Raw genomic sequence first — 22,807 nt, forward strand, 5'->3', positions numbered from 1 at the left:
CTACCTCTCTCTCACACACAGTCCCTGCCTCCCCCCTGCCTCTCTCTCTCTCACACAGTCCCTGCCTCCCCTGCCTCTCTCTCTCTCACACACAGTCCCTGCCTCCCCTGCCTCTCTCTCTCTCACACACAGTCCCTGCCTCCCCTGCCTCTCTCTCTCTCACACACAGTCCCTGCCTCCCGCTGCCTCTCTCTCTCTCACACACAGTCCCTGCCTCCCCCTGCCCCTCTCTCTCTCACACACAGTCCCTGCCTCTCTCTCTCACACACAGTCCCTGCCTCTCTCTCTCACACACAGTCCCTGCCTCTCTCTCTCTCACACACAGTCCCTGCCTCCCCCTGCCTCTCTCTCTCTCACACACAGTCCCTGCCTCCCCCTACCTCTCTCTCTCTCACACAGTCCCTGCCTCCCCCTGCCTCTCTCTCTCACACACAGTCCCTGCCTCCCCCTGCCTTTCTCTCTCTCACACACAGTCCCTGCCTCCCCCTGCCTCTCTCTCTCTCACACACAGTCCCTGCCTCCCCTGCCTCTCTCTCACACACAGTCCCTGCCTCCCGCTGCCTCTCTCTCTCTCACACACAGTCCCTGCCTCCCCCTGCCCCTCTCTCTCTCACACACAGTCCCTGCCTCTCTCTCTCACACACAGTCCCTGCCTCCTCTCACACAGTCCCTGCCTCTCTCTCTCTCACACACAGTCCCTGCCTCCCTCTCACACACAGTCCTCTCCCCTCCTCTCTCTCTCACACACAGTCCTTGCCTCCCCCCCTCCTCTCTCTCACACACAGTCCCTGCCTCCCCCTGCCCCTCTCTCTCTCACACACAGTCCCTGCCTCCCCCTGCCTCCTCTCTCTCACACACAGTCCCTGCCTCTCTCTCTCACACACAGTCCCTGCCTCTCTCTCTCACACACAGTCCCTGCCTCCCCTCCCTGCCTCCCTCTCTCTCTCACACACAGTCCCTGCCTCCCCCTGCCTCTCTCTCTCTCACACACAGTCCCTGCCTCCCGCTGCCTCTCTCTCACACACAGTCCCTGCCTCCCCTGCCTCTCTCTCTCTCTCACACACAGTCCCTGCCTCCCCCTGCCTCTCTCTCTCTCACACACAGTCCCTGCCTCCCCCTGCCTCTCTTTCTCTCACACACAGTCCCTGCCTCTCTCTCTCTGACACACAGTCCCTGCCTCCTCCTGCCTCTCTCTCTCTCACACACAGTCCCTGCCTCCCCCTGCCTTTCTCTCTCTCACACACAGTCCCTGCCTCCCCCTGCCTCTCTCTCTCTCACACACAGTCCCTGCCTCCCCCTGCCTCTCTCTCTCACACACAGTCCCTGCCTCCCCCTGCCTCTCTCTCTCACACACAGTCCCTGCCTCCCCCTGCCTCTCTCTCTCTCACACACAGTCCCTGCCTCCCCCTGCCTCTCTCTCACACACAGTCCCTGCCTCTCTCTCACACACAGTACCTGCCTCCCCCTACCTCTCTCTCTCTCACACACAGTCCCTGCCTCCCCTACCTCTCTCACACACACAGTCCCTGCCTCTCTCTCACACACAGTCCCTGCCTCCCCTACCTCTCTCTCTCACACACAGTCCCTGCCTCCCCCTACCTCTCTCTCACACACAGTCCCTGCCTCTCTCTCTCTCACACACAGTACCTGCCTCCCCCTACCTCTCTCTCTCTCACACACAGTCCCTGCCTCCCCTGCCTCTCTTTCTCTCACACACAGTCCCTGCCTCCCCCTACCTCTCTCTCACACACAGTCCCTGCCTCCCCTACCTCCCTCTCTCTCTCTCTCTCTCTCTCTCACACACAGTCCCTGCCTCCCCTGCCTCTCTCTCTCTCACACACAGTCCCTGCCTCTCCTCTCTCTCTCTCTCTCTCACACACAGTCCCTGCCTCCCCCTACCTCTCTCACACACACAGTCCCTGCCTCCCCCTGCCTCTCTTTCTCTCACACACAGTCCCTGCCTCCCCCTACCTCTCTCTCACACACAGTCCCTGCCTCCCCTACCTCTCTCTCTCTCTCTCTCTATCACACAGTCCCTGCCTCCCCCTGCCTCTCTCTCTCTCACACACAGTCCCTGCCTCCCCCTGCCTCTCTCTCTCTCACACACAGTCCCTGCCTCCCCCTGCCTTTCTCTCTCTCACACAGTCCCTGCCTCCTCCTGCCTCTCTCTCTCTCACACACAGTCCCTGCCTCTCTCTCACACACAGTACCTGCCTCCCCCTACCTCTCTCTCTCACACACAGTCCCTGCCTCCCCTGCCCCTCTCTCTCTCACACACAGTCCCTGCCTTCCCCTGCCTCTCTCTCTCACACACAGTCCCTGCCTCCCGCTGCCTCTCTCTCTCACACAGTCCCTGCCTCCCCCTGCCTCTCTCTCTCTCACACAGTCCCTGTCTCCCCCTGCCTCTCTCTCTCTCACACACAGTCCCTGCCTCCCCCTGCCTCTCTTTCTCTCACACACAGTCCCTGCCTCTCTCTCTCTGACACACAGTCCCTGCCCCCCTGCCTCTCTCTCTCTCACACACAGTCCCTGCCTCTCCCTGCCTTTCTCTCTCTCACACACAGTCCCTGCCTCCCCTGCCTCTCTCTCTCTCACACACAGTCCCTGCCTCCCCTGCCTCTCTCTCTCACACAGAGTCCCTGCCTCCCCCTGCCTCTCTCTCTCTCACACACAGTCCCTGCCTCCCCTGCCTCTCTCTCACACACAGTCCCTGCCTCCCCTGCCTCTCTCTCACACACAGTCCCTGCCTCCCCCTGCCTCTCTCTCTCACACACAGTCCCTGCCTCTCTCTCTCTCACACACAGTCCCTGCCTCCCCCTGCCTCTCTCTCACACACAGTCCCTGCCTCTCTCTCACACACAGTACCTGCCTCCCCCTACCTCTCTCTCTCTCTCACACACACACAGTCCCTGCCTCCCCTACCTCTCTCACACACAGTCCCTGCCTCCCCTGCCTCTCTTTCTCTCACACACAGTCCCTGCCTCCCCCTACCTCTCTCTCACACACAGTCCCTGCCTCCCCTACCTCTCTCTCTCTCTCTCTCACACACAGTCCCTGCCTCCCCCTGCCTCTCTCTCTCTCACACACAGTCCCTGCCTCTCTCTCTCTCTCTCTCTCTCACACACAGTCCCTGCCTCCCCTACCTCTCTCATACACACAGTCCCTGCCTCCCCTGCCTCTCTTTCTCTCACACACAGTCCTGCCTCCCCCTACCTCTCTCTCACACACAGTCCCTGCCTCCCCTACCTCTCTCTCTCTCTCTCTCACACAGTCCCTGCCTCCCCCTGCCTCTCTCTCTCTCACACAGTCCCTGCCTCCCCCTGCCTCTCTCTCTCTCACACACAGTCCCTGCCTCTCTCTCTCTCTCTCTCTCACACACAGTCCCTGCCTCCCCTACCTCTCTCTCTCTCTCTCTCACACAGTCCCTGCCTCCCCCTGCCTCTCTCTCTCTCACACACAGTCCCTGCCTCCCCTGCCTCTCTCTCTCTCACACACAGTCCCTGCCTCTCTCTCTCTCTCTCACACACAGTCCCTGCCTCCCCCCCCCCTGCCTTCGGTAACATGTTGAAGTCTTGGCTCAGCTCTTCAGGATCCATTTCATTTAGTTTGGGCCGTGCCTCCCAGTGAGATAGTTTTCCAAACTCAAAACACATGAAGTGGATAGAGACACAGAGCTGCAGAGCCACCTTAAATCCCCTGGCAACAACAGCTGGCCTTTAGTGGTCCCGGGACATAACAGATGGGGTGTTGGGTGTTTCTGCTCTGATGGCTCTGATGGTCTCAGTCTAATGGCTTTAACATAATGGGACTGACAGTCCTGTGTGTCTCCGTACCCTCCAGAGATCTATGGGTGTAACATAATGGGACTGACAGCCCTGTGTGTCTCCGTACCCTCCAGAGATCTATGGCTGTAACATATGGGACTGACAGCCCTGTGTGTCTCCATACCCTCCAGAGATCTATGGCTTTAACATAATGGGACTGACAGCCCTGTGTGTCTCCGTACCCTCCAGAGACCTATGGCTTTAACATATGGGACTGACAGTCCTGTGTGTCTCCGTACCCTCCAGAGATCTATGGTTTTAACATATGGGACTGACAGCCCTGTGTGTCTCCATACCCTCCAGAGATCTATGGTTTTAACATATGGGACTGACAGCCCTGTGTGTCTCCATACCCTCCAGAGATCTATTGTCTCAAGTCTCATTTCAGTTGGTCTCGCTACGTAATGATCTGTTTCTCTCTCATAAACTTCACAGTCACACAAGACACCACTCACAAGTGTTGTACAGAAGGACACATGACAAGTGTTGTACTGAAGGACACATGACAAGTGTTGTACAGAAGGACACATGGCAAGTGTTGTACAGAAGGACACATGACAAGTGTTGTACAGAAGGACACATGACAAGTGGTGTACAGAAGGACACATGACAAGTGTTGTACAGAAGGACACATGACAAGTGTTGTACAGAAGGACACATGACAAGTGTTGTACAGAAGGACACATGACAAGTGTTGTACAGAAGGACACATGACAAGTGTTGTACAGAAGGACACATGACAAGTTAGAGTGCTGCCTTCATCTGGAACCTATTGTATTAACACTTTATCTTGATGACCCTCTGCAGTAGACCAGACTCTGTAGTCAAGACAACAGAGCTGCAGTAAACCAGACTCTGTAGTCAAGACGACAGAGCTGCAGTAGACCAGACTCTGTAGTCAAGACGACAGAGCTGCAGTAGATCCAGACTCTGTAGTCAAGACGACAGAGCTGCAGTAGACCAGACTCTGTAGTCAAGACGACAGAGCTGCAGTAGACCCAGACTCTGTAGTCAAGACGACAGAGCTGCAGTAGACCCAGACTCTGTAGTCAAGACGACAGAGCTGCAGTAGACCAGACTCTGTAGTCAAGACGACAGAGCTGCAGTAGACCAGACTCTGTAGTCAAGACAACAGAGCTGCAGTAGACCAGACTCTGTAGTCAAGACGACAGAGCTGCAGTAGACCAGACTCTGTAGTCAAGACGACAGAGCTGCAGTAGACCAGACTCTGTAGTCAAGACGACAGAGCTGCAGTAGACCCAGTAGACCAGACTCTGTAGTCAAGACGACAGAGCTGCAGTAAACCAGACTCTGTAGTCAAGACGACAGAGCTGCAGTAGATCCAGACTCTGTAGTCAAGACGACAGAGCTGCAGTAAACCAGACTCTGTAGTCAAGACGACAGAGCTGCAGTAGACCCAGACTCTGTAGTCAAGACGACAGAGCTGCAGTAAACCAGACTCTGTAGTCAAGACGACAGAGCTGCAGTAGACCCAGTAGACCAGACTCTGTAGTCAAGACGACAGAGCTGCAGTAGATCCAGACTCTGTAGTCAAGACGACAGAGCTGCAGTAAACCAGACTCTGTAGTCAAGACGACAGAGCTGCAGTAGACCCAGACTCTGTAGTCAAGACGACAGAGCTGCAGTAAACCAGACTCTGTACTCAAGACGACAGAGCTGCAGTAGACCCAGACTCTGTAGTCAAGACGACAGAGCTGCAGTAGACCCAGACTCTGTAGTCAAGACGACAGAGCTGCAGTAGACCCAGACTCTGTAGTCAAGACGACAGAGCTGCAGTAGACCCAGACTCTGTAGTCAAGACGACAGAGCTGCAGTAAACCAGACTCCGTAGTCAGGACGACAGATCTGCAGTAGACCAGAATCTGTACTGACAGGCCAGACAGGTCGTGTGTTGTACTGACAGGCCAGACAGGTCGTGTGTTGTACTGACAGGCCAGGCAGGTCGTATGTTGTGAAGACAGGTCAGACAGGTCGTATGTTGTGAAGACAGGTCAGGCAGGTCGTATGTTGTGAAGACAGGTCAGGCAGGTCGTATGTTGTGAAGACAGGTCAGGCAGGTCGTATGTTGTGAAGACAGGCCAGGCAGGTCGTATGTTGTGAAGACAGGTCAGGCAGGTCGTATGTTGTGAAGACAGGCCAGGCAGGTCGTATGTTGTGAAGACAGGTCAGGCAGGTCGTATGTTGTGAAGACAGGCCAGGCAGGTCGTATGTTGTGAAGACAGGTCAGGCAGGTCGTATGTTGTGAAGACAGGTCAGGCAGGTCGTATGTTGTGAAGACAGGTCAGGCAGGTCGTATGATGTGAAGACAGGTCAGGCAGGTCGTATGTTGTGAAGACAGGTGAAAATATTTGTGAAGACATTCCTGTGTGTGTGTGGCAGGTCGTATGTTGTGAAGACAGGTCAGGCAGGTCGTATGTTGTGAAGACAGGCCAGGCAGGTCGTGTGTTCTACTGACAGGCCAGGCAGGTCGTGTGTTGTACTGACAGGCCAGGCAGGTCGTGTGTTGTACTGACAGGTCAGGCAGGTCGTATGTTGTGAAGACAGGTCAGGCAGGTCGTAAATAGGTCAGGCAGGTCGTATGTTAGGGATGAAGATGATAATAGGTCGTGGGTGGCTGACAGGCCAGGCAGGTCGTGTGTTGTACTGACAGGTCAGGCTGGTCTAAAAAATATTTAGGGATTGAAAATATGAAATTCAGGAAGCTTTCCCTGTGTGTGTGTGTGTGTGTGTGTGTGTGTGTGTGTGTGTGTGTGTGTGTGTGTGTGGGATGGTAACTTTCTGTGTGTGTGTGTGCGTGTGCGTGCGTGCGTGCGTGGGTGGGTGGGTGGGATGGTAACTTGCTGTCCGTTCGTCTCAGGCGTCCAACGGTCGACCATAAATATGAGTGTGGTTCTCCTCTGCTCTCTCCCTGACCACATGATAATAGGCTGGGTGGCAGAATACAGGCTGAGCTCACATACAGAGAGAGAGAGGGGAGAGGAGAGGAGAGGAGATACAAGAGAGGAGAGGAGAGAGAGAGAGGAGAGGAGATACAAGAGAGGAGAGGGAGAGGAGAGGAGAGGAGAGGAGAGGAGATACAAGAGAGGAGAGGAGAGGAGATACAAGAGAGAAGAGGAGAGGAGAGGAGAGGAGAGGAGATACAAGAGAGGAGAGGAGAGGAGATACAAGAGAGAGAGGAGAGGAGAGGAGATACAAGAGAGGAGAGGAGAGGAGATACAAGAGAGGAGAGGAGAGGAGATACAAGAGAGGAGAGGAGAGGGAGAGGAGGGAGAGGAGAGGAGAGGAGAGGAGAGGAGAGGAGGAGAGGAGAGGAGAGGGGGAGGAGAGGAGAGGGAGGAGATACAAGAGAGAGGAGAGGAGAGAGAGGAGAGGAGAGGAGGGGAGGGAGAGGAGAGGGAGGAGAGGAGGGAGGGGAGGGAGGGAGAGGGAGGAGGAGAGGAGAGAGGAGAGGAGGAGGGAGAGGAGGGAGAGGAGAGGAGAGGAGAGGAGAGGAGAGGAGAGGAGAGGAGAGGAGAGGAGAGGAGAGGAGAGGAGGGGAGACTTTAAACTTCCTAATTAGTGAGAATATTAAGATTGTCATTGTGGTTGCAGCTGTGTTTTACCTCATCATGCTGTGGTGCTTGCTGTTCCATTCTGCTCTGGTCTCTGGGCTGTAGTTGATGCACCATGGGAGAAGAGGAGTCTTCTGGCCAGTTGGGATGAGGCTCTCTCTGTTGTAATAGGATGATGATAGCCACAGTTAGTCAGTTCACTGCTGCTCTGAGAGAGAGGAGGTCTGCCTGGGAGCTCTCCAACCTAGTGCTGCTCTGAGAGAGACGAGGCCTGCCTGGGAGTTCCCCAGCCTAGTGCTGCTCTGAGAGAGAGGAGGCCTGCCTGGGAGTTCCCCAGCCTAGTGCTGCTCTGAGAGAGAGGAGGCCTGCCTGGGAGTTCCCCAGCCTAGTGCTGCTCTGAGAGACGAGGCCTGCCTGGGAGTTAAAGAGTTGGTTCTCTGGGTTCCCCCCAGCAGGCAGCAGTTTAAAGGGCTGTTAAAGAGTTGGTTCTCTGGGTTCCCCCCAGCAGGCAGCAGTTTAAAGGGCCGTTAAAGAGTTGGTTCTCTGGGTTCCCCACAGCAGGCAGCAGTTTAAAGGGTCGTTATAGAGTTGGTTCTCTGGGTTCCTCTGCAGGCAGGCAGCAGTTTAAAGGGCTGTTAAAGAGTTGGTTCTCTGGGTTCCTCTGCAGGCAGGCAGCAGTTTAAAGGGCCGTTAAAGAGTTGGTTCTCTGGGTTCCTCTGCAGGCAGGCAGCAGTTTAAAGGGCCGTTATAGAGTTGGTTCTCAGGACAGATTACTCATACACAGGACAGCATCCAAGTGTTCTGTTGACAGACAGACCAGACCAGAGACGTCCATTGTCAGCCAGTGGCGGAGATCAAGGTTTATGGAGCTTTATGAGTTCGTCGAGCTTGGATCCTAACCAAGATCGTAGCCGAGGTCAGTCCCTCTGTCACGACTGGAAGGAGATGGACTGAGCCAGAACTGTCCTGTGTTTGTCTGACCAAGTGTCTGTCCGGGTTCACACGTCTCACTGTAGGAACCAACGGCTAGCTCATCTGCTTCTCATCAAGTTCAACTGTGGTATTTGGGTGTTGTGATGTTGGAGAGGTACAAGACAGGGATGTCCTCTCTCTCCCTTGCTCTTTGTTTAGCGTTAAGCTTCTCATCAAGTTCAACTGTGATATTTGGGTGTTGTGATGGTTAACTACAATGCGTTATGAAAATGTGCCTGAAGCATGTTATAAACCACTGCAAACCAACTCATTGTACGTTAGAGGTGTTTATTAAAGCTACAAGGTGCCAGCTCTACGTTACACAAACCCTTTACTGATGGTTTATACTGTATGTCTCTCTGTGCTCCTTGTAGACCCGGTCCAGTCAGTCTCAGTGCTGTTGGAGCTGCAGGATATCCTGTTGAGGACGGGTCTGAAGGATCGGAGCCGTCTGCTGCTGGGGCCTTTCTCCTGTAGCGCCGCCCTAGAGGCCAGGTGGTGTAGGCACAGCAGCAGTCCTGAACCTGAGACTGGGACCCCTAAACTACTGCTGGACCTGAAGGGAGGCCTACTGCAGGTGAGAGGGAACACCCACAATCCTCTGGTTGGAGGCTCCCTGATTTCCTCCTCATTCCTTCCTGATTCCGGGAATTCTTCCAACCAGGTTTTCTGGGAAACTAACAGAATTTAGAGAATTTACAACCCTGTGTGCCATTCCCACCCTAATTCAGTAACACAGAGTTAGACCACCTTTCTGTCAGAGATCTGATGAGACCAAACATTTTCCCCATACTGTCATTCATCACCCTAATGACCTCTACTGGTTATTCATCACTCTAATGACCTTTACTAATGACCTGTACTGGTTATTTATCACTTTAATGACTGTTAGGGATCGACTGGTACTTCTACTGTTAGGGATCGACTGGTACTTCTACTGTTAGGGTACAGACTGGTACTTCTACTGTTACTGTAGAGACTGGTACTTCTACTGTCAGGGTACAGACTGGTACTTCTACTGTGTTCCACATTACAACAGGGGGAAACTTCCTGACGTTTTGTCTAATGCACTTATTGCCATTAACAGAAAGATCAGTCACAACTCAACACCTAATACATCATCATACATAAACCTCATCCCAACCCCACCCATCCTTAACCTCCTTCCTTAACCCTCACCCCAGCCCCATCCTTAACCTCCTTCCTTAACCCTCACCCCAGCCCCATCCTTAACCCCCAGCCCCATCCTTAACTCCCAGCCCCATCCTTAATCCCCAAACCCATCCTTAACCCTCACCCCAGCCCCATCCTTAACCCCCAGCCCCATCCTTAACTCCCAGCCCCATCCTTAATCCCCAAACCCATCCTTAACCCTCACCCCAGCCCCATCCTTAATCCCCAAACCCATCCTTAACCCTCACCCCAGCCCCATCCTTAACCCCCAGCCCCATCCTTAACCCCCAACCCCAACAACTCAACACTTAATACATAATCATACATTTCCTTCTGCAAATACGAAGTGTTTGTGGTGTTTTAATGAAGTCTTGTACAGAAAAACACCCAAATTCCTTCCTTTCCAGCTCCAAACTTGAGAAATACCCACATGTTCCTGTTGTTACGTTTAGTCACCCTCCTCCACAGCAGAGTAGAGCCCAGTCTGGTTCCGTGTCTCAACTGTTTTTTGACTCAGAAATTCCTGCCTTCCTGTCCAAACCCATTCCCCAAGCCCCAGCCCAACTCCCCACCCCATTCTTATCCCCCCGCCCCATACTTAACCCCCAATCTCAACCCCAACCCCCAGCCCATCCCCAACCCCATCATTAACCCCCAACCCCATTCCAAACTCTCAAACCCATCCCCAACCTCATCCTTAACCCTCACCCCCAACCCCTTCCCCCAACTCTACCCTCTCCATAACCCCCAACCCCAGCCTCAACTCCCAACCCAATCCCCAACCCCATCCTTAACCCCCAACCCCTTCTTTAACCCCATCCTTAATCCCCAGCCCCAACCCCATCCTTAACCCTTAGCCCCAACCCCATCCCTTAAACCCCAAACCCATCCTTAACCCCCTTCCCCCATCCTTACCCCCAGCCCCAACCCCATCCTTAACCCCCAACCCCACCTCCATCCTTATCCCCAACCCCATCCTTAACCCCCATCCCCATCCTAACCCCCAGCCCAAACCCCATCATTAAGCCCCAACCCCATCATTAAACCCCAAACCCATCCTTAACCATCCTTAACCCCCAGCATCAACCCCATCCTTAACCCCCAGCCCAAACCCCATCCCCATCCTTACCTAACTCCATCCAGCCCCATCCTTAACCCCCAACCCTATCCTTAACCCCCCAACCCATCCTTAACCCCAACCCCATCCTTAACCCCAACCCCATCCCTAACCCCCAACCCCATCCTTAACCCCCAAACCCATCCTTAACCCTCAGCCCCAACCCCATCCTTAAACCCCAACCTTAACCCCCAACCCTTAACTCCCAACCCCATCCTTAACCCCCTCCCAACCCCATCCTTAACCCCCAACCCCATCCTTAACCCCCAGCCCCAACCCCATAATTTAACCCAACCCCATTCTTAACCCCCAACCCCATCATTAACCCCAACCCCATCCTTAACCCCCAACCCCATCCTTAACTCCTAATCCCATCCTTAACCCCCAACCCCATTCTTTACCCCAACCCCATTCTTAACCCCTAGCTCCTAGCCCCAACCCCATTCTTAACCCCTAACCTCAACCCTTAACCCCCCCCAACCCCATCCTTAACCCCCAACCCCATTCTTTACCCCAACCCCATCCTTAACTCCTAACCCCATCCTTAAACCCCAACCCCATCTTTAACCCCCCATCCCCAACCCCATCCTTTACCCCAACCCCATCCTTTACCCCAACCCCATCCTTAACCCAACCCCATCCTTAACTCCCAACCCCATCTTTAAACCCCAACCTTAACCCCCAACCCTTAACTCCCAACCCCATCCTTAACCCAACCCCATCCTTAACCCCCAACCCCATCCTTATCCCCCCTGCCCCAACCCCATAATTTACCCCAACCCCATTCTTAACCCCAACCCCATCATTAACCCACAACCCCATCCTTAACCCCAACCCCATCCTTAACTCCTAACCCCATCCTTAACCCCCAACCCCATTCTTTACCCCCCCCAACCCCATTCTTAACCCCATTCTTAACCCCTAGCCCCAACCCCATTCTTAACCCCCTAACCTCATCCTTAACCCCCAACCCCATCCTTAACCCCCAACCCCATTCTTTACCCCAACCCCATCCTTAACTCCTAACCCCATCCTTAAACCCCAACCCCATCTTTAACCCCCAGCCCCAACCCCATCCTTTACCCCAACCCCATCCTTTACCCCAACCCCATCCTTAACCCAAACCCATCCTTAACTCCCAGCCCCATCCTTAACCCCCAACCCCATCATTAACCCCCATCCCCCAACCCCATGCTTAACCCCCTACCCCATGCTTAACCCCCAACCCCATCCTAACCCCCAACATTAACCCCCAACCCCATCCTTAACCCCCAACCGTAACCCCAACCTCATCCTTAACCCCAACCCCATCCTTAACCCCCAACCCCATCATTAACCCCCAACCTTAACCCACAACCCCATCCTTAATCCCCAACCCCATCCTTAACCCCAACCTCATCCTTAGCCCCAACCCCATCCTTAACCCCAACCCCATCCTTAACCCCCAACCCCATCCTTAACCCCCAACCCCATCCTTAACCCCATCCTTAACCCCCAACCCCATCCTTAACCCCCCAACCCCATCCTTAACCCCCAACCCCATCCTTAACCCCCAACCCCATCCTTAACCCCAACCCCATCCTTAACCCCCAACCCCATCCTTAACCCCACCCTTAACCCCTAACCCCATCCTTAACCCCTAACCCCATCCTTAACCCCCAACCCCATCCTTAACCCCACCCTTAACCCCTAACCCCCCATCCTTAACCCCCAACCCCATCCTTAACCCCCATCTTTAACCCCCAACCCCATCCTTAACCCCATCCTAACCCCATCCTTAACCCCCAACCCCATCCTTAACCCCATCTTTAACCCCCAACCCCATCCTTAACCCCCAACCCCATCCTTAACCCCATCCTACCCTGTATAGTAGTACCCTGTCATGTAATATTCTCCTTGTGTGTGTTTAGGTGTTCTGGGGCCAGGAGCATGTAAACTGTCTGCGGCTGGTGTATGAACACCTGCAGGCCTACCTCCAGAGAAACCAGGGATCTGGGTCAGGGTCTGGGACTGGTTCTGGGTCAGGGACTGGGTCTGGTTCTGGGTCTGAGACTGGGTCTGGGACTGGGTCTGGGACTGGGGCTGAAGAGGAAAAGCCCCGCTTTGACACCCAGTCACCCCTCTCCCCTGAATCCCCCTCCCCCAGGACAGAACACAGCTCTGATGACCTCCGCACCGGGCTGTTCCAGTACATACAGAACTCAGGTAACCATCATACCTCACTACTACCTATCCACCTGTTTCTCAGGTAATAACACACTGTTACTTTCTAATAGATACAGGACTCAGGTAACCATCATACCTCACTACTAACTATCCACCTGTTTCTCAGGTAATAACACACTGTTACTATCTAATAGATACAGGACTCAGGTAATAACACACTGTTACTATCTAATAGATACAGGACTCAGGTAATAACACACTGTTACTATCTAATAGATACAGGACTCAGGTAATAACACACTGTTACTATCTATTAGATACAGGACTCAGGTAATAACACACTGTTACTATCTATACAGGACTCAGGTAATAACACACTGTTACTATCTATACAGGACTCAGGTAATAACACACTGTTACTATCTAATAGATACAGGACTCAGGTAATAACACACTGTTACTATCTATACAGGACTCAGGTAATAACACACTGTTACTATCTAATAGATAGGACAGGAATAACACCCTGTTACTATCTAAGATACAGGACTCAGGTAATAACACACTGTTACTATCTATACAGGACTCAGGTAATAACACACTGTATACTACTCTAATAGGTAGTCTGGGACTATCAGGACTCAGGTATCACACTGTTACTATCTATACAGGACTCAGGTAATAACACACTGTTACTATCTTACAGGACTCAGGTAACACACACTGTTACTATCTATACAGGACTCAGGTAATAACACACTGTTACTATCTATACAGGACTCAGGTAATAACACACTGTTACTATCTATACAGGACTCAGGTAATAACACACTGTTACTATCTATACTATCTGTTACTAGATACAGGACTCAGGTAATAACACACTGTTACTATCTATACAGGACTCAGGTAATAACACACTGTTACTATCTATAGATACAGGACTCAGGTAATAACACACTGTTACTATCTATAGATACAGGACTCAGGTAATAACACACTGTTACTATCTATACAGGACTCAGGTAATAACACACTGTTACTATCTAATAGATACAGGACTCAGGTAATAACACACTGTTACTATCTATACAGGACTCAGGTAATAACACACTGTTACTATCTATAGATACAGGACTCAGGTAATAACACACTGTTACTATCTATACAGGACTCAGGTAATAACACACTGTTACTATCTATTAGATACAGGACTCAGGTAATAACACACTGTTACTATCTATACAGGACTCAGGTAATAACACACTGTTACTATCTATAGATACAGGACTCAGGTAATAACACACTGTTACTATCTATACAGGACTCAGGTAATAACACACTGTTACTATCTATTAGATACAGGACTCAGGTAATAACACACTGTTACTATCTATACAGGACTCAGGTAATAACACACTGTTACTATCTATACAGATACAGGACTCAGGTAATAACACACTGTTAACATCTATTAGATACAGGACTCAGGTAATAACACACTGTTACTATCTATTAGATACAGGACTCAGGTAATAACACACTGTTACTATCTATACAGATACAGGACTCAGGTAATAACACACTGTTACTATCTAATAGATACAGGACTCAGGTAATAACACACTGTTACTATCTATACAGGACTCAGGTAATAACACACTGTTACTATCTAATAGATACAGGACTCAGGTAATAACACACTGTTACTATCTATTAGATACAGGACTCAGGTAATAACACACTGTTACTATCTATTAGATACAGGACTCAGGTAATAACACACTGTTACTATCTAATAGATACAGGACTCAGGTAATAACACACTGTTACTATCTAATAACACACTGTTACTATCTATACAGGACTCAGGTAATAACACACTGTTACTATCTATTAGATACAGGACTCAGGTAATAACACACTGTTACTATCTATACAGGACTCAGGTAATAACACACTGTTACTATCTAATAGATACAGGACTCAGGTAATAACACACTGTTACTATCTATAGATACAGGACTACAGGTAATAACACACTGTTACTATCTAATAGATACAGAACTCAGGTAATAACACACTGTTACTATCTATACAGGACTCAGGTAATAACACACTGTTATTATCTATTAGATACAGGACTCAGGTAATAACACACTGTTACTATCTATACAGGACTCAGGTAATAACACACTGTTACTATCTAATAGATACAGGACTCAGGTAATAACACACTGTTACTATCTATTAGATACAGGACTCAGGTAATAACACACTGTTACTATCTATTAGATACAGGACTCAGGTAATAACACACTGTTACTATCTATTAGATACAGGACTCAGGTAATAACACACTGTTACTATCTAATAGATACAGGACTCAGGTAATAACACACTGTTACTATCTATACAGGACTCAGGTAATAACACACTGTTACTACCTATACAGGACTCAGGTAATAACACACTGTTACTATCTATTAGATACAGGACTCAGGTAATAACACACTGTTACTATCTATTAGATACAGGACTCAGGTAATAACACACTGTTACTATCTATTAGATACAGGACTCAGGTAATAACACACTGTTACTATCTATTAGATACAGGACTCAGGTAATAACACACTGTTACTATCTATAGGTACAGGACTCAGGTAATAACACACTGTTACTATCTAATAGATACAGGACTCAGGTAATAACACACTGTTACTATCTATACATGACTCAGGTAATAACACACTGTTACTATCTATAGATACAGGACTCAGGTAATAACACACTGTTACTATCTATACAGGACTCAGGTAATAACACACTGTTACTATCTAATAGATACAGGACTCAGGTAATAACACACTGTTACTATCTAATAGATACAGGACTCAGGTAATAACACACTGTTACTATCTATTAGATACAGGACTCAGGTAATAACACACTGTTACTATCTATTAGATACAGGACTAAATAACACACTGTTACTATCTATTAGATACAGGACTCAGGTAATAACACACTGTTACTATCTAATAGATACAGGACTCAGGTAATAACACACTGTTACTATCTAATAGATACAGGACTCAGGTAATAACACACTGTTACTATCTATTAGATACAGGACTCAGGTAATAACACACTGTTACTATCTATTAGATACAGGACTCAGGTAATAACACACTGTTACTATCTAATAGATACAGGACTCAGGTAATAACACACTGTTACTATCTATACAGGACTCAGGTAATAACACACTGTTACTATCTATTAGATACAGGACTCAGGTAATAACACACTGTTACTATCTATTAGATACAGGACTCAGGTAATAACACACTGTTACTATCTATTAGATACAGGACTCAGGTAATAACACACTGTTACTATCTAATAGATACAGGACTCAGGTAATAACACACTGTTACTATCTATACAGGACTCAGGTAATAACACACTGTTACTATCTATTAGATACAGGACTCAGGTAATAACACACTGTTACTATCTATTAGATACAGGACTCAGGTAATAACACACTGTTACTATCTATTAGATACAGGACTCAGGTAATAACACACTGTTACTATCTAATAGATACAGGACTCAGGTAATAACACACTGTTACTATCTATACAGGACTCAGGTAATAACACACTGTTACTATCTATACAGGACTCAGGTAATAACACACTGTTACTATCTATACAGGACTCAGGTAATAACACACTGTTACTATCTAATAGATACAGGACTCAGGTAATAACACACTGTTACTATCTAATAGATACAGGACTCAGGTAATAACACACTGTTACTATCTATAGATACAGGACTCAGGTAATAACACACTGTTACTATCTATAGATACAGGACTCAGATACAGGACTCAGGTAATAACACACTGTTACTATCTAATAGATACAGGACTCAGGTAATAACACACTGTTACTATCTATACAGGACTCAGGTAATAACACACTGTTACTATCTATTAGATACAGGACTCAGGTAATAACACACTGTTACTATCTATTAGATACAGGACTCAGGTAATAACACACTGTTACTATCTATTAGATACAGGACTCAGGTAATAACACACTGTTACTATCTAATAGATACAGGACTCAGGTAATAACACACTGTTACTATCTATAGATACAGGACTCAGGTAATAACACACTGTTACTATCTAATAGATACAGGACTCAGGTAATAACACACTGTTACTATCTATACAGGACTCAGGTAATAACACACTGTTACTATCTATTAGATACAGGACTCAGGTAATAACACACTGTTACTATCTATTAGATACAGGACTCAGGTAATAACACACTGTTACTATCTATCTAGATACAGGACTCAGGTAATAACACACTGTTACTATCTAATAGATACAGGACTCAGGTAATAACACACTGTTACTATCTATTAGATACAGGACTCAGGTAATAACACACTGTTACTATCTAATAGATACAGGACTCAGGTAATAACACACTGTTACTATCTAATCAGAATAACAGGACTCAGGTAATAACACACTGTTACTATCTATACAGGACTCAGGTAATAACACACTGTTACTATACAGGACTTACTATCTAATAGATACAGGACTCAGGTAATAACACACTGTTACTATCTATACAGATACAGGTAATAACACACTGTTACTATCTAATAGATACAGGACTCAGGTAATAACACACTGTTACTATCTATTAGATACAGGTAATAACACACTGTTACTATCTATTAGATACAGGACTCAGGTAATAACACACTGTTACTATCTAATAGATACAGGACTCAGGTAATAACACACTGTTACTATCTAATAGATACAGGACTCAGGTAATAACACACTGTTACTATCTATTAGATACAGGACTCAGGTAATAACACACTGTTACTATCTATTAGATACAGGACTCAGGTAATAACACACTGTTACTATCTATTAGATACAGGACTCAGGTAATAACACACTGTTACTATCTAATAGATACAGGACTCAGGTAATAACACACTGTTACTATCTATAGATACAGGACTCAGGTAATAACACACTGTTACTATCTATTAGATACAGGACTCAGGTAATAACACACTGTTACTATCTAATAGATACAGGACTCAGGTAATAACACACTGTTACTATCTATTAGATACAGGACTCAGGTAATAACACACTGTTACTATCTAATAGGTACAGGACTCAGGTAATAACACACTGTTACTATCTAATAGATACAGGACTCAGGTAATAACACACTGTTACTATCTATACATGACTCAGGTAATAACACACTGTTACTATCTATACAGGACTCAGGTAATAACACACTGTTACTATCTAATAGATACAGGACTCAGGTAATAACACACTGTTACTATCTAATAGATACAGGACTCAGGTAATAACACACTGTTACTATCTAATAGATACAGGACTCAGGTAATAACACACTGTTACTATCTATTAGATACAGGACTCAGGTAATAACACACTGTTACTATCTATTAGATACAGGACTCAGGTAATAACACACTGTTACTATCTAATAGATACAGGACTCAGGTAATAACACACTGTTACTATCTAATAGTTACACACTGTTACTATCTAATAGATACAGGACTCAGGTAATAACACACTGTTACTATCTATTAGATACAGGACTCAGGTAATAACACACTGTTACTATCTATTAGATACAGGACTCAGGTAATAACACACTGTTACTATCTATTAGATACAGGACTCAGGTAATAACACACTGTTACTATCTATACAGGACTCAGGTAATAACACACTGTTACTATCTATACAGGACTCAGGTAATAACACACTGTTACTATCTATTAGATACAGGACTCAGGTAATAACACACTGTTACTATCTATTAGATACAGGACTCAGGTAATAACACACTGTTACTATCTAATAGATACAGGACTCAGGTAATAACACACTGTTACTATCTAATAGATACAGGACTCAGGTAATAACACACTGTTACTATCTATTAGATACAGGACTCAGGTAATAACACACTGTTACTATCTATACAGGACTCAGGTAATAACACACTGTTACTATCTAATAGATACAGGACTCAGGTAATAACACACTGTTACTATCTATACATGACTCAGGTAATAACACACTGTTACTATCTATTAGATACAGGACTCAGGTAATAACACACTGTTACTATCTATTAGATACAGGACTCAGGTAATAACACACTGTTACTATCTAATAGATACAGGACTCAGGTAATAACACACTGTTACTATCTAATAGATACAGGACTCAGGTAATAACACACTGTTACTATCTATTAGATACAGGACTCAGGTAATAACACACTGTTACTATCTAATAGATACAGGACTCAGGTAATAACACACTGTTACTATCTAATAGATACAGGACTCAGGTAATAACACACTGTTACTATCTATACATGACTCAGGTAATAACACACTGTTACTATCTATACAGGACTCAGGTAATAACACACTGTTACTATCTAATAGATACAGGACTCAGGTAATAACACACTGTTACTATCTATTAGATACAGGACTAGGTAATAACACACTGTTACTATCTAATAGATACAGGACTCAGGTAATAACACACTGTTACTATCTATTAGATACAGGTAATAACACACTGTTACTATCTATAGATACAGGACTCAGGTAATAACACACTGTTACTATCTAATAGATACAGGACTCAGGTAATAACACACTGTTACTATCTAATAGATACAGGACTCAGGTAATAACACACTGTTACTATCTATTAGATACAGGACTCAGGTAATAACACACTGTTACTATCTATTAGATACAGGACTCAGGTAATAACACACTGTTACTATCTATTAGATACAGGACTCAGGTAATAACACACTGTTACTATCTAATAGATACAGGACTCAGGTAATAACACACTGTTACTATCTAATAGATACAGGACTCAGGTAATAACACACTGTTACTATCTATTAGATACAGGACTCAGGTAATAACACACTGTTACTATCTATTAGATACAGGACTCAGGTAATAACACAGGACTGTTACTGTTACTATCTATTAGATACAGGACTCAGGTAATAGCACACTGTTACTATCTAATAGATACAGGACTCAGGTAATAACACACTGTTACTATCTATTAGATACAGGACTCAGGTAATAACACACTGTTACTATCTAATAGGTACAGGACTCAGGTAATAACACACTGTTACTATCTAATAGATACAGGACTCAGGTAATAACACACTGTTACTATCTATACATGACTCAGGTAATAACACACTGTTACTATCTATACAGGACTCAGGTAATAACACACTGTTACTATCTAATAGATACAGGACTCAGGTAATAACACACTGTTACTATCTAATAGATACAGGACTCAGGTAATAACACACTGTTACTATCTATTAGATACAGGACTCAGGTAATAACACACTGTTACTATCTATTAGATACAGGTAATAACACACTGTTACTATCTATTAGATACAGGACTCAGGTAATAACACACTGTTACTATCTAATAGATACAGGACTCAGGTAATAACACACTGTTACTATCTAATAGATACAGGACTCAGGTAATAACACACTGTTACTATCTATTAGATACAGGACTCAGGTAATAACACACTGTTACTATCTATTAGATACAGGACTCAGGTAATAACACACTGTTACTATCTATTAGATACAGGACTCAGGTAATAACACACTGTTACTATCTAATAGATACAGGACTCAGGTAATAACACACTGTTACTATCTATACAGGACTCAGGTAATAACACACTGTTACTATCTATTAGATACAGGACTCAGGTAATAACACACTGTTACTATCTATTAGATACAGGACTCAGGTAATAACACACTGTTACTATCTATTAGATACAGGACTCAGGTAATAACACACTGTTACTATCTAATAGATACAGGACTCAGGTAATAACACACTGTTACTATCTATTAGATACAGGACTCAGGTAATAACACACTGTTACTATCTAATAGGTACAGGACTCAGGTAATAACACACTGTTACTATCTAATAGATACAGGACTCAGGTAATAACACACTGTTACTATCTATACATGACTCAGGTAATAACACACTGTTACTATCTATACAGGACTCAGGTAATAACACACTGTTACTATCTATACAGGACTCAGGTAATAACACACTTTACTATCTAATAGATACAGGACTCAGGTAATAACACACTGTTACTATCTAATAGATACAGGACTCAGGTAATAACACACTGTTACTATCTATTAGATACAGGACTCAGGTAATAACACACTGTTACTATCTAATAGATACAGGACTCAGGTAATAACACACTGTTACTATCTAATAGATACAGGACTCAGGTAATAACACACTGTTACTATCTATTAGATACAGGACTCAGGTAATAACACACTGTTACTATCTATTAGATACAGGACTCAGGTAATAACACACTGTTACTATCTAATAGATACAGGACTCAGGTAATAACACACTGTTAATATCTAATAGATACAGGACTCAGGTAATAACACACTGTTACTATCTATTAGATACAGGACTCAGGTAATAACACACTGTTACTATCTATTAGATACAGGACTCAGGTAATAACACACTGTTACTATCTAATAGATACAGGACTCAGGTAATAACACACTGTTACTATCTATTAGATACAGGACTCAGGTAATAACACACTGTTACTATCTATACAGGACTCAGGTAATAACATACTGTTACTATCTAATAGATACAGGACTCAGGTAATAACACACTGTTACTATCTAATAGATACAGGACTCAGGTAATAACACACTGTTACTATCTATTAGATACAGGTAATAACACACTGTTACTATCTATTAGATACATGACTCAGGTAATAACACACTGTTACTATCTAATAGATACAGGACTCAGGTAATAACACACTGTTACTATCTATACAGGACTCAGGTAATAACACACTGTTACTATCTATTAGATACAGGACTCAGGTAATAACACACTGTTACTATCTATACAGGACTCAGGTAATAACACTGTTACTATCTATACAGGACTCAGGTAATAACACACTGTTACTATCTATACAGGACTCAGGTAATAACACACTGTTACTATCTAATAGATACAGGACTCAGGTAATAACACACTGTTACTATCTATTAGATACAGGACTCAGGTAATAACACACTGTTACTATCTATTAGATACAGGACTCAGGTAATAACACACTGTTACTATCTATACAGGACTCAGGTAATAACACACTGTTACTATCTATTAGATACAGGACTCAGGTAATAACACACTGTTACTATCTAATAGATACAGGACTCAGGTAATAACACACTGTTACTATCTATTAGATACAGGACTCAGGTAATAACACACTGTTACTATCTAATAGGTACAGGACTCAGGTAATAACACACTGTTACTATCTAATAGATACAGGACTCAGGTAATAACACACTGTTACTATCTATACATGACTCAGGTAATAACACACTGTTACTATCTATACAGGACTCAGGTAATAACACACTGTTACTATCTATACAGGACTCAGGTAATAACACACTGTTACTATCTAATAGATACAGGACTCAGGTAATAACACACTGTTACTATCTATACAGGACTCAGGTAATAACACACTGTTACTATCTATTAGATACAGGACTCAGGTAATAACACACTGTTACTATCTATTAGATACAGGACTCAGGTAATAACACACTGTTACTATCTATACAGGACTCAGGTAATAACACACTGTTACTATCTAATAGATACAGGACTCAGGTAATAACACACTGTTACTATCTATACAGGACTCAGGTAATAACACACTGTTACT

General features: G+C 45.8%; 1 protein-coding gene across 1 annotated transcript in view; it reads left to right on the top strand.

The window, feature by feature from the left end:
* The window catches only part of LOC135570170 (intermembrane lipid transfer protein VPS13B-like), a gene marked incomplete at its 3' end in the record, with an annotated part of 140,404 nt that overhangs the window by 25,974 nt on the left and 91,623 nt on the right, over window positions 1-22,807 (top strand). The window contains exons 6-7 of the mRNA XM_065016243.1: window positions 8,743-8,945; window positions 12,569-12,863. Of these exons, the coding sequence (XP_064872315.1) occupies window positions 8,743-8,945; window positions 12,569-12,863 (498 nt within the window). The remainder of the gene's footprint in view (window positions 1-8,742; window positions 8,946-12,568; window positions 12,864-22,807) is intronic.

The sequence above is a fragment of the Oncorhynchus nerka genome, unplaced genomic scaffold (genome assembly GCF_034236695.1).
Source record: "Oncorhynchus nerka isolate Pitt River unplaced genomic scaffold, Oner_Uvic_2.0 unplaced_scaffold_1069, whole genome shotgun sequence".
NCBI classification, from domain to species: Eukaryota; Metazoa; Chordata; class Actinopteri; order Salmoniformes; family Salmonidae; genus Oncorhynchus; species Oncorhynchus nerka.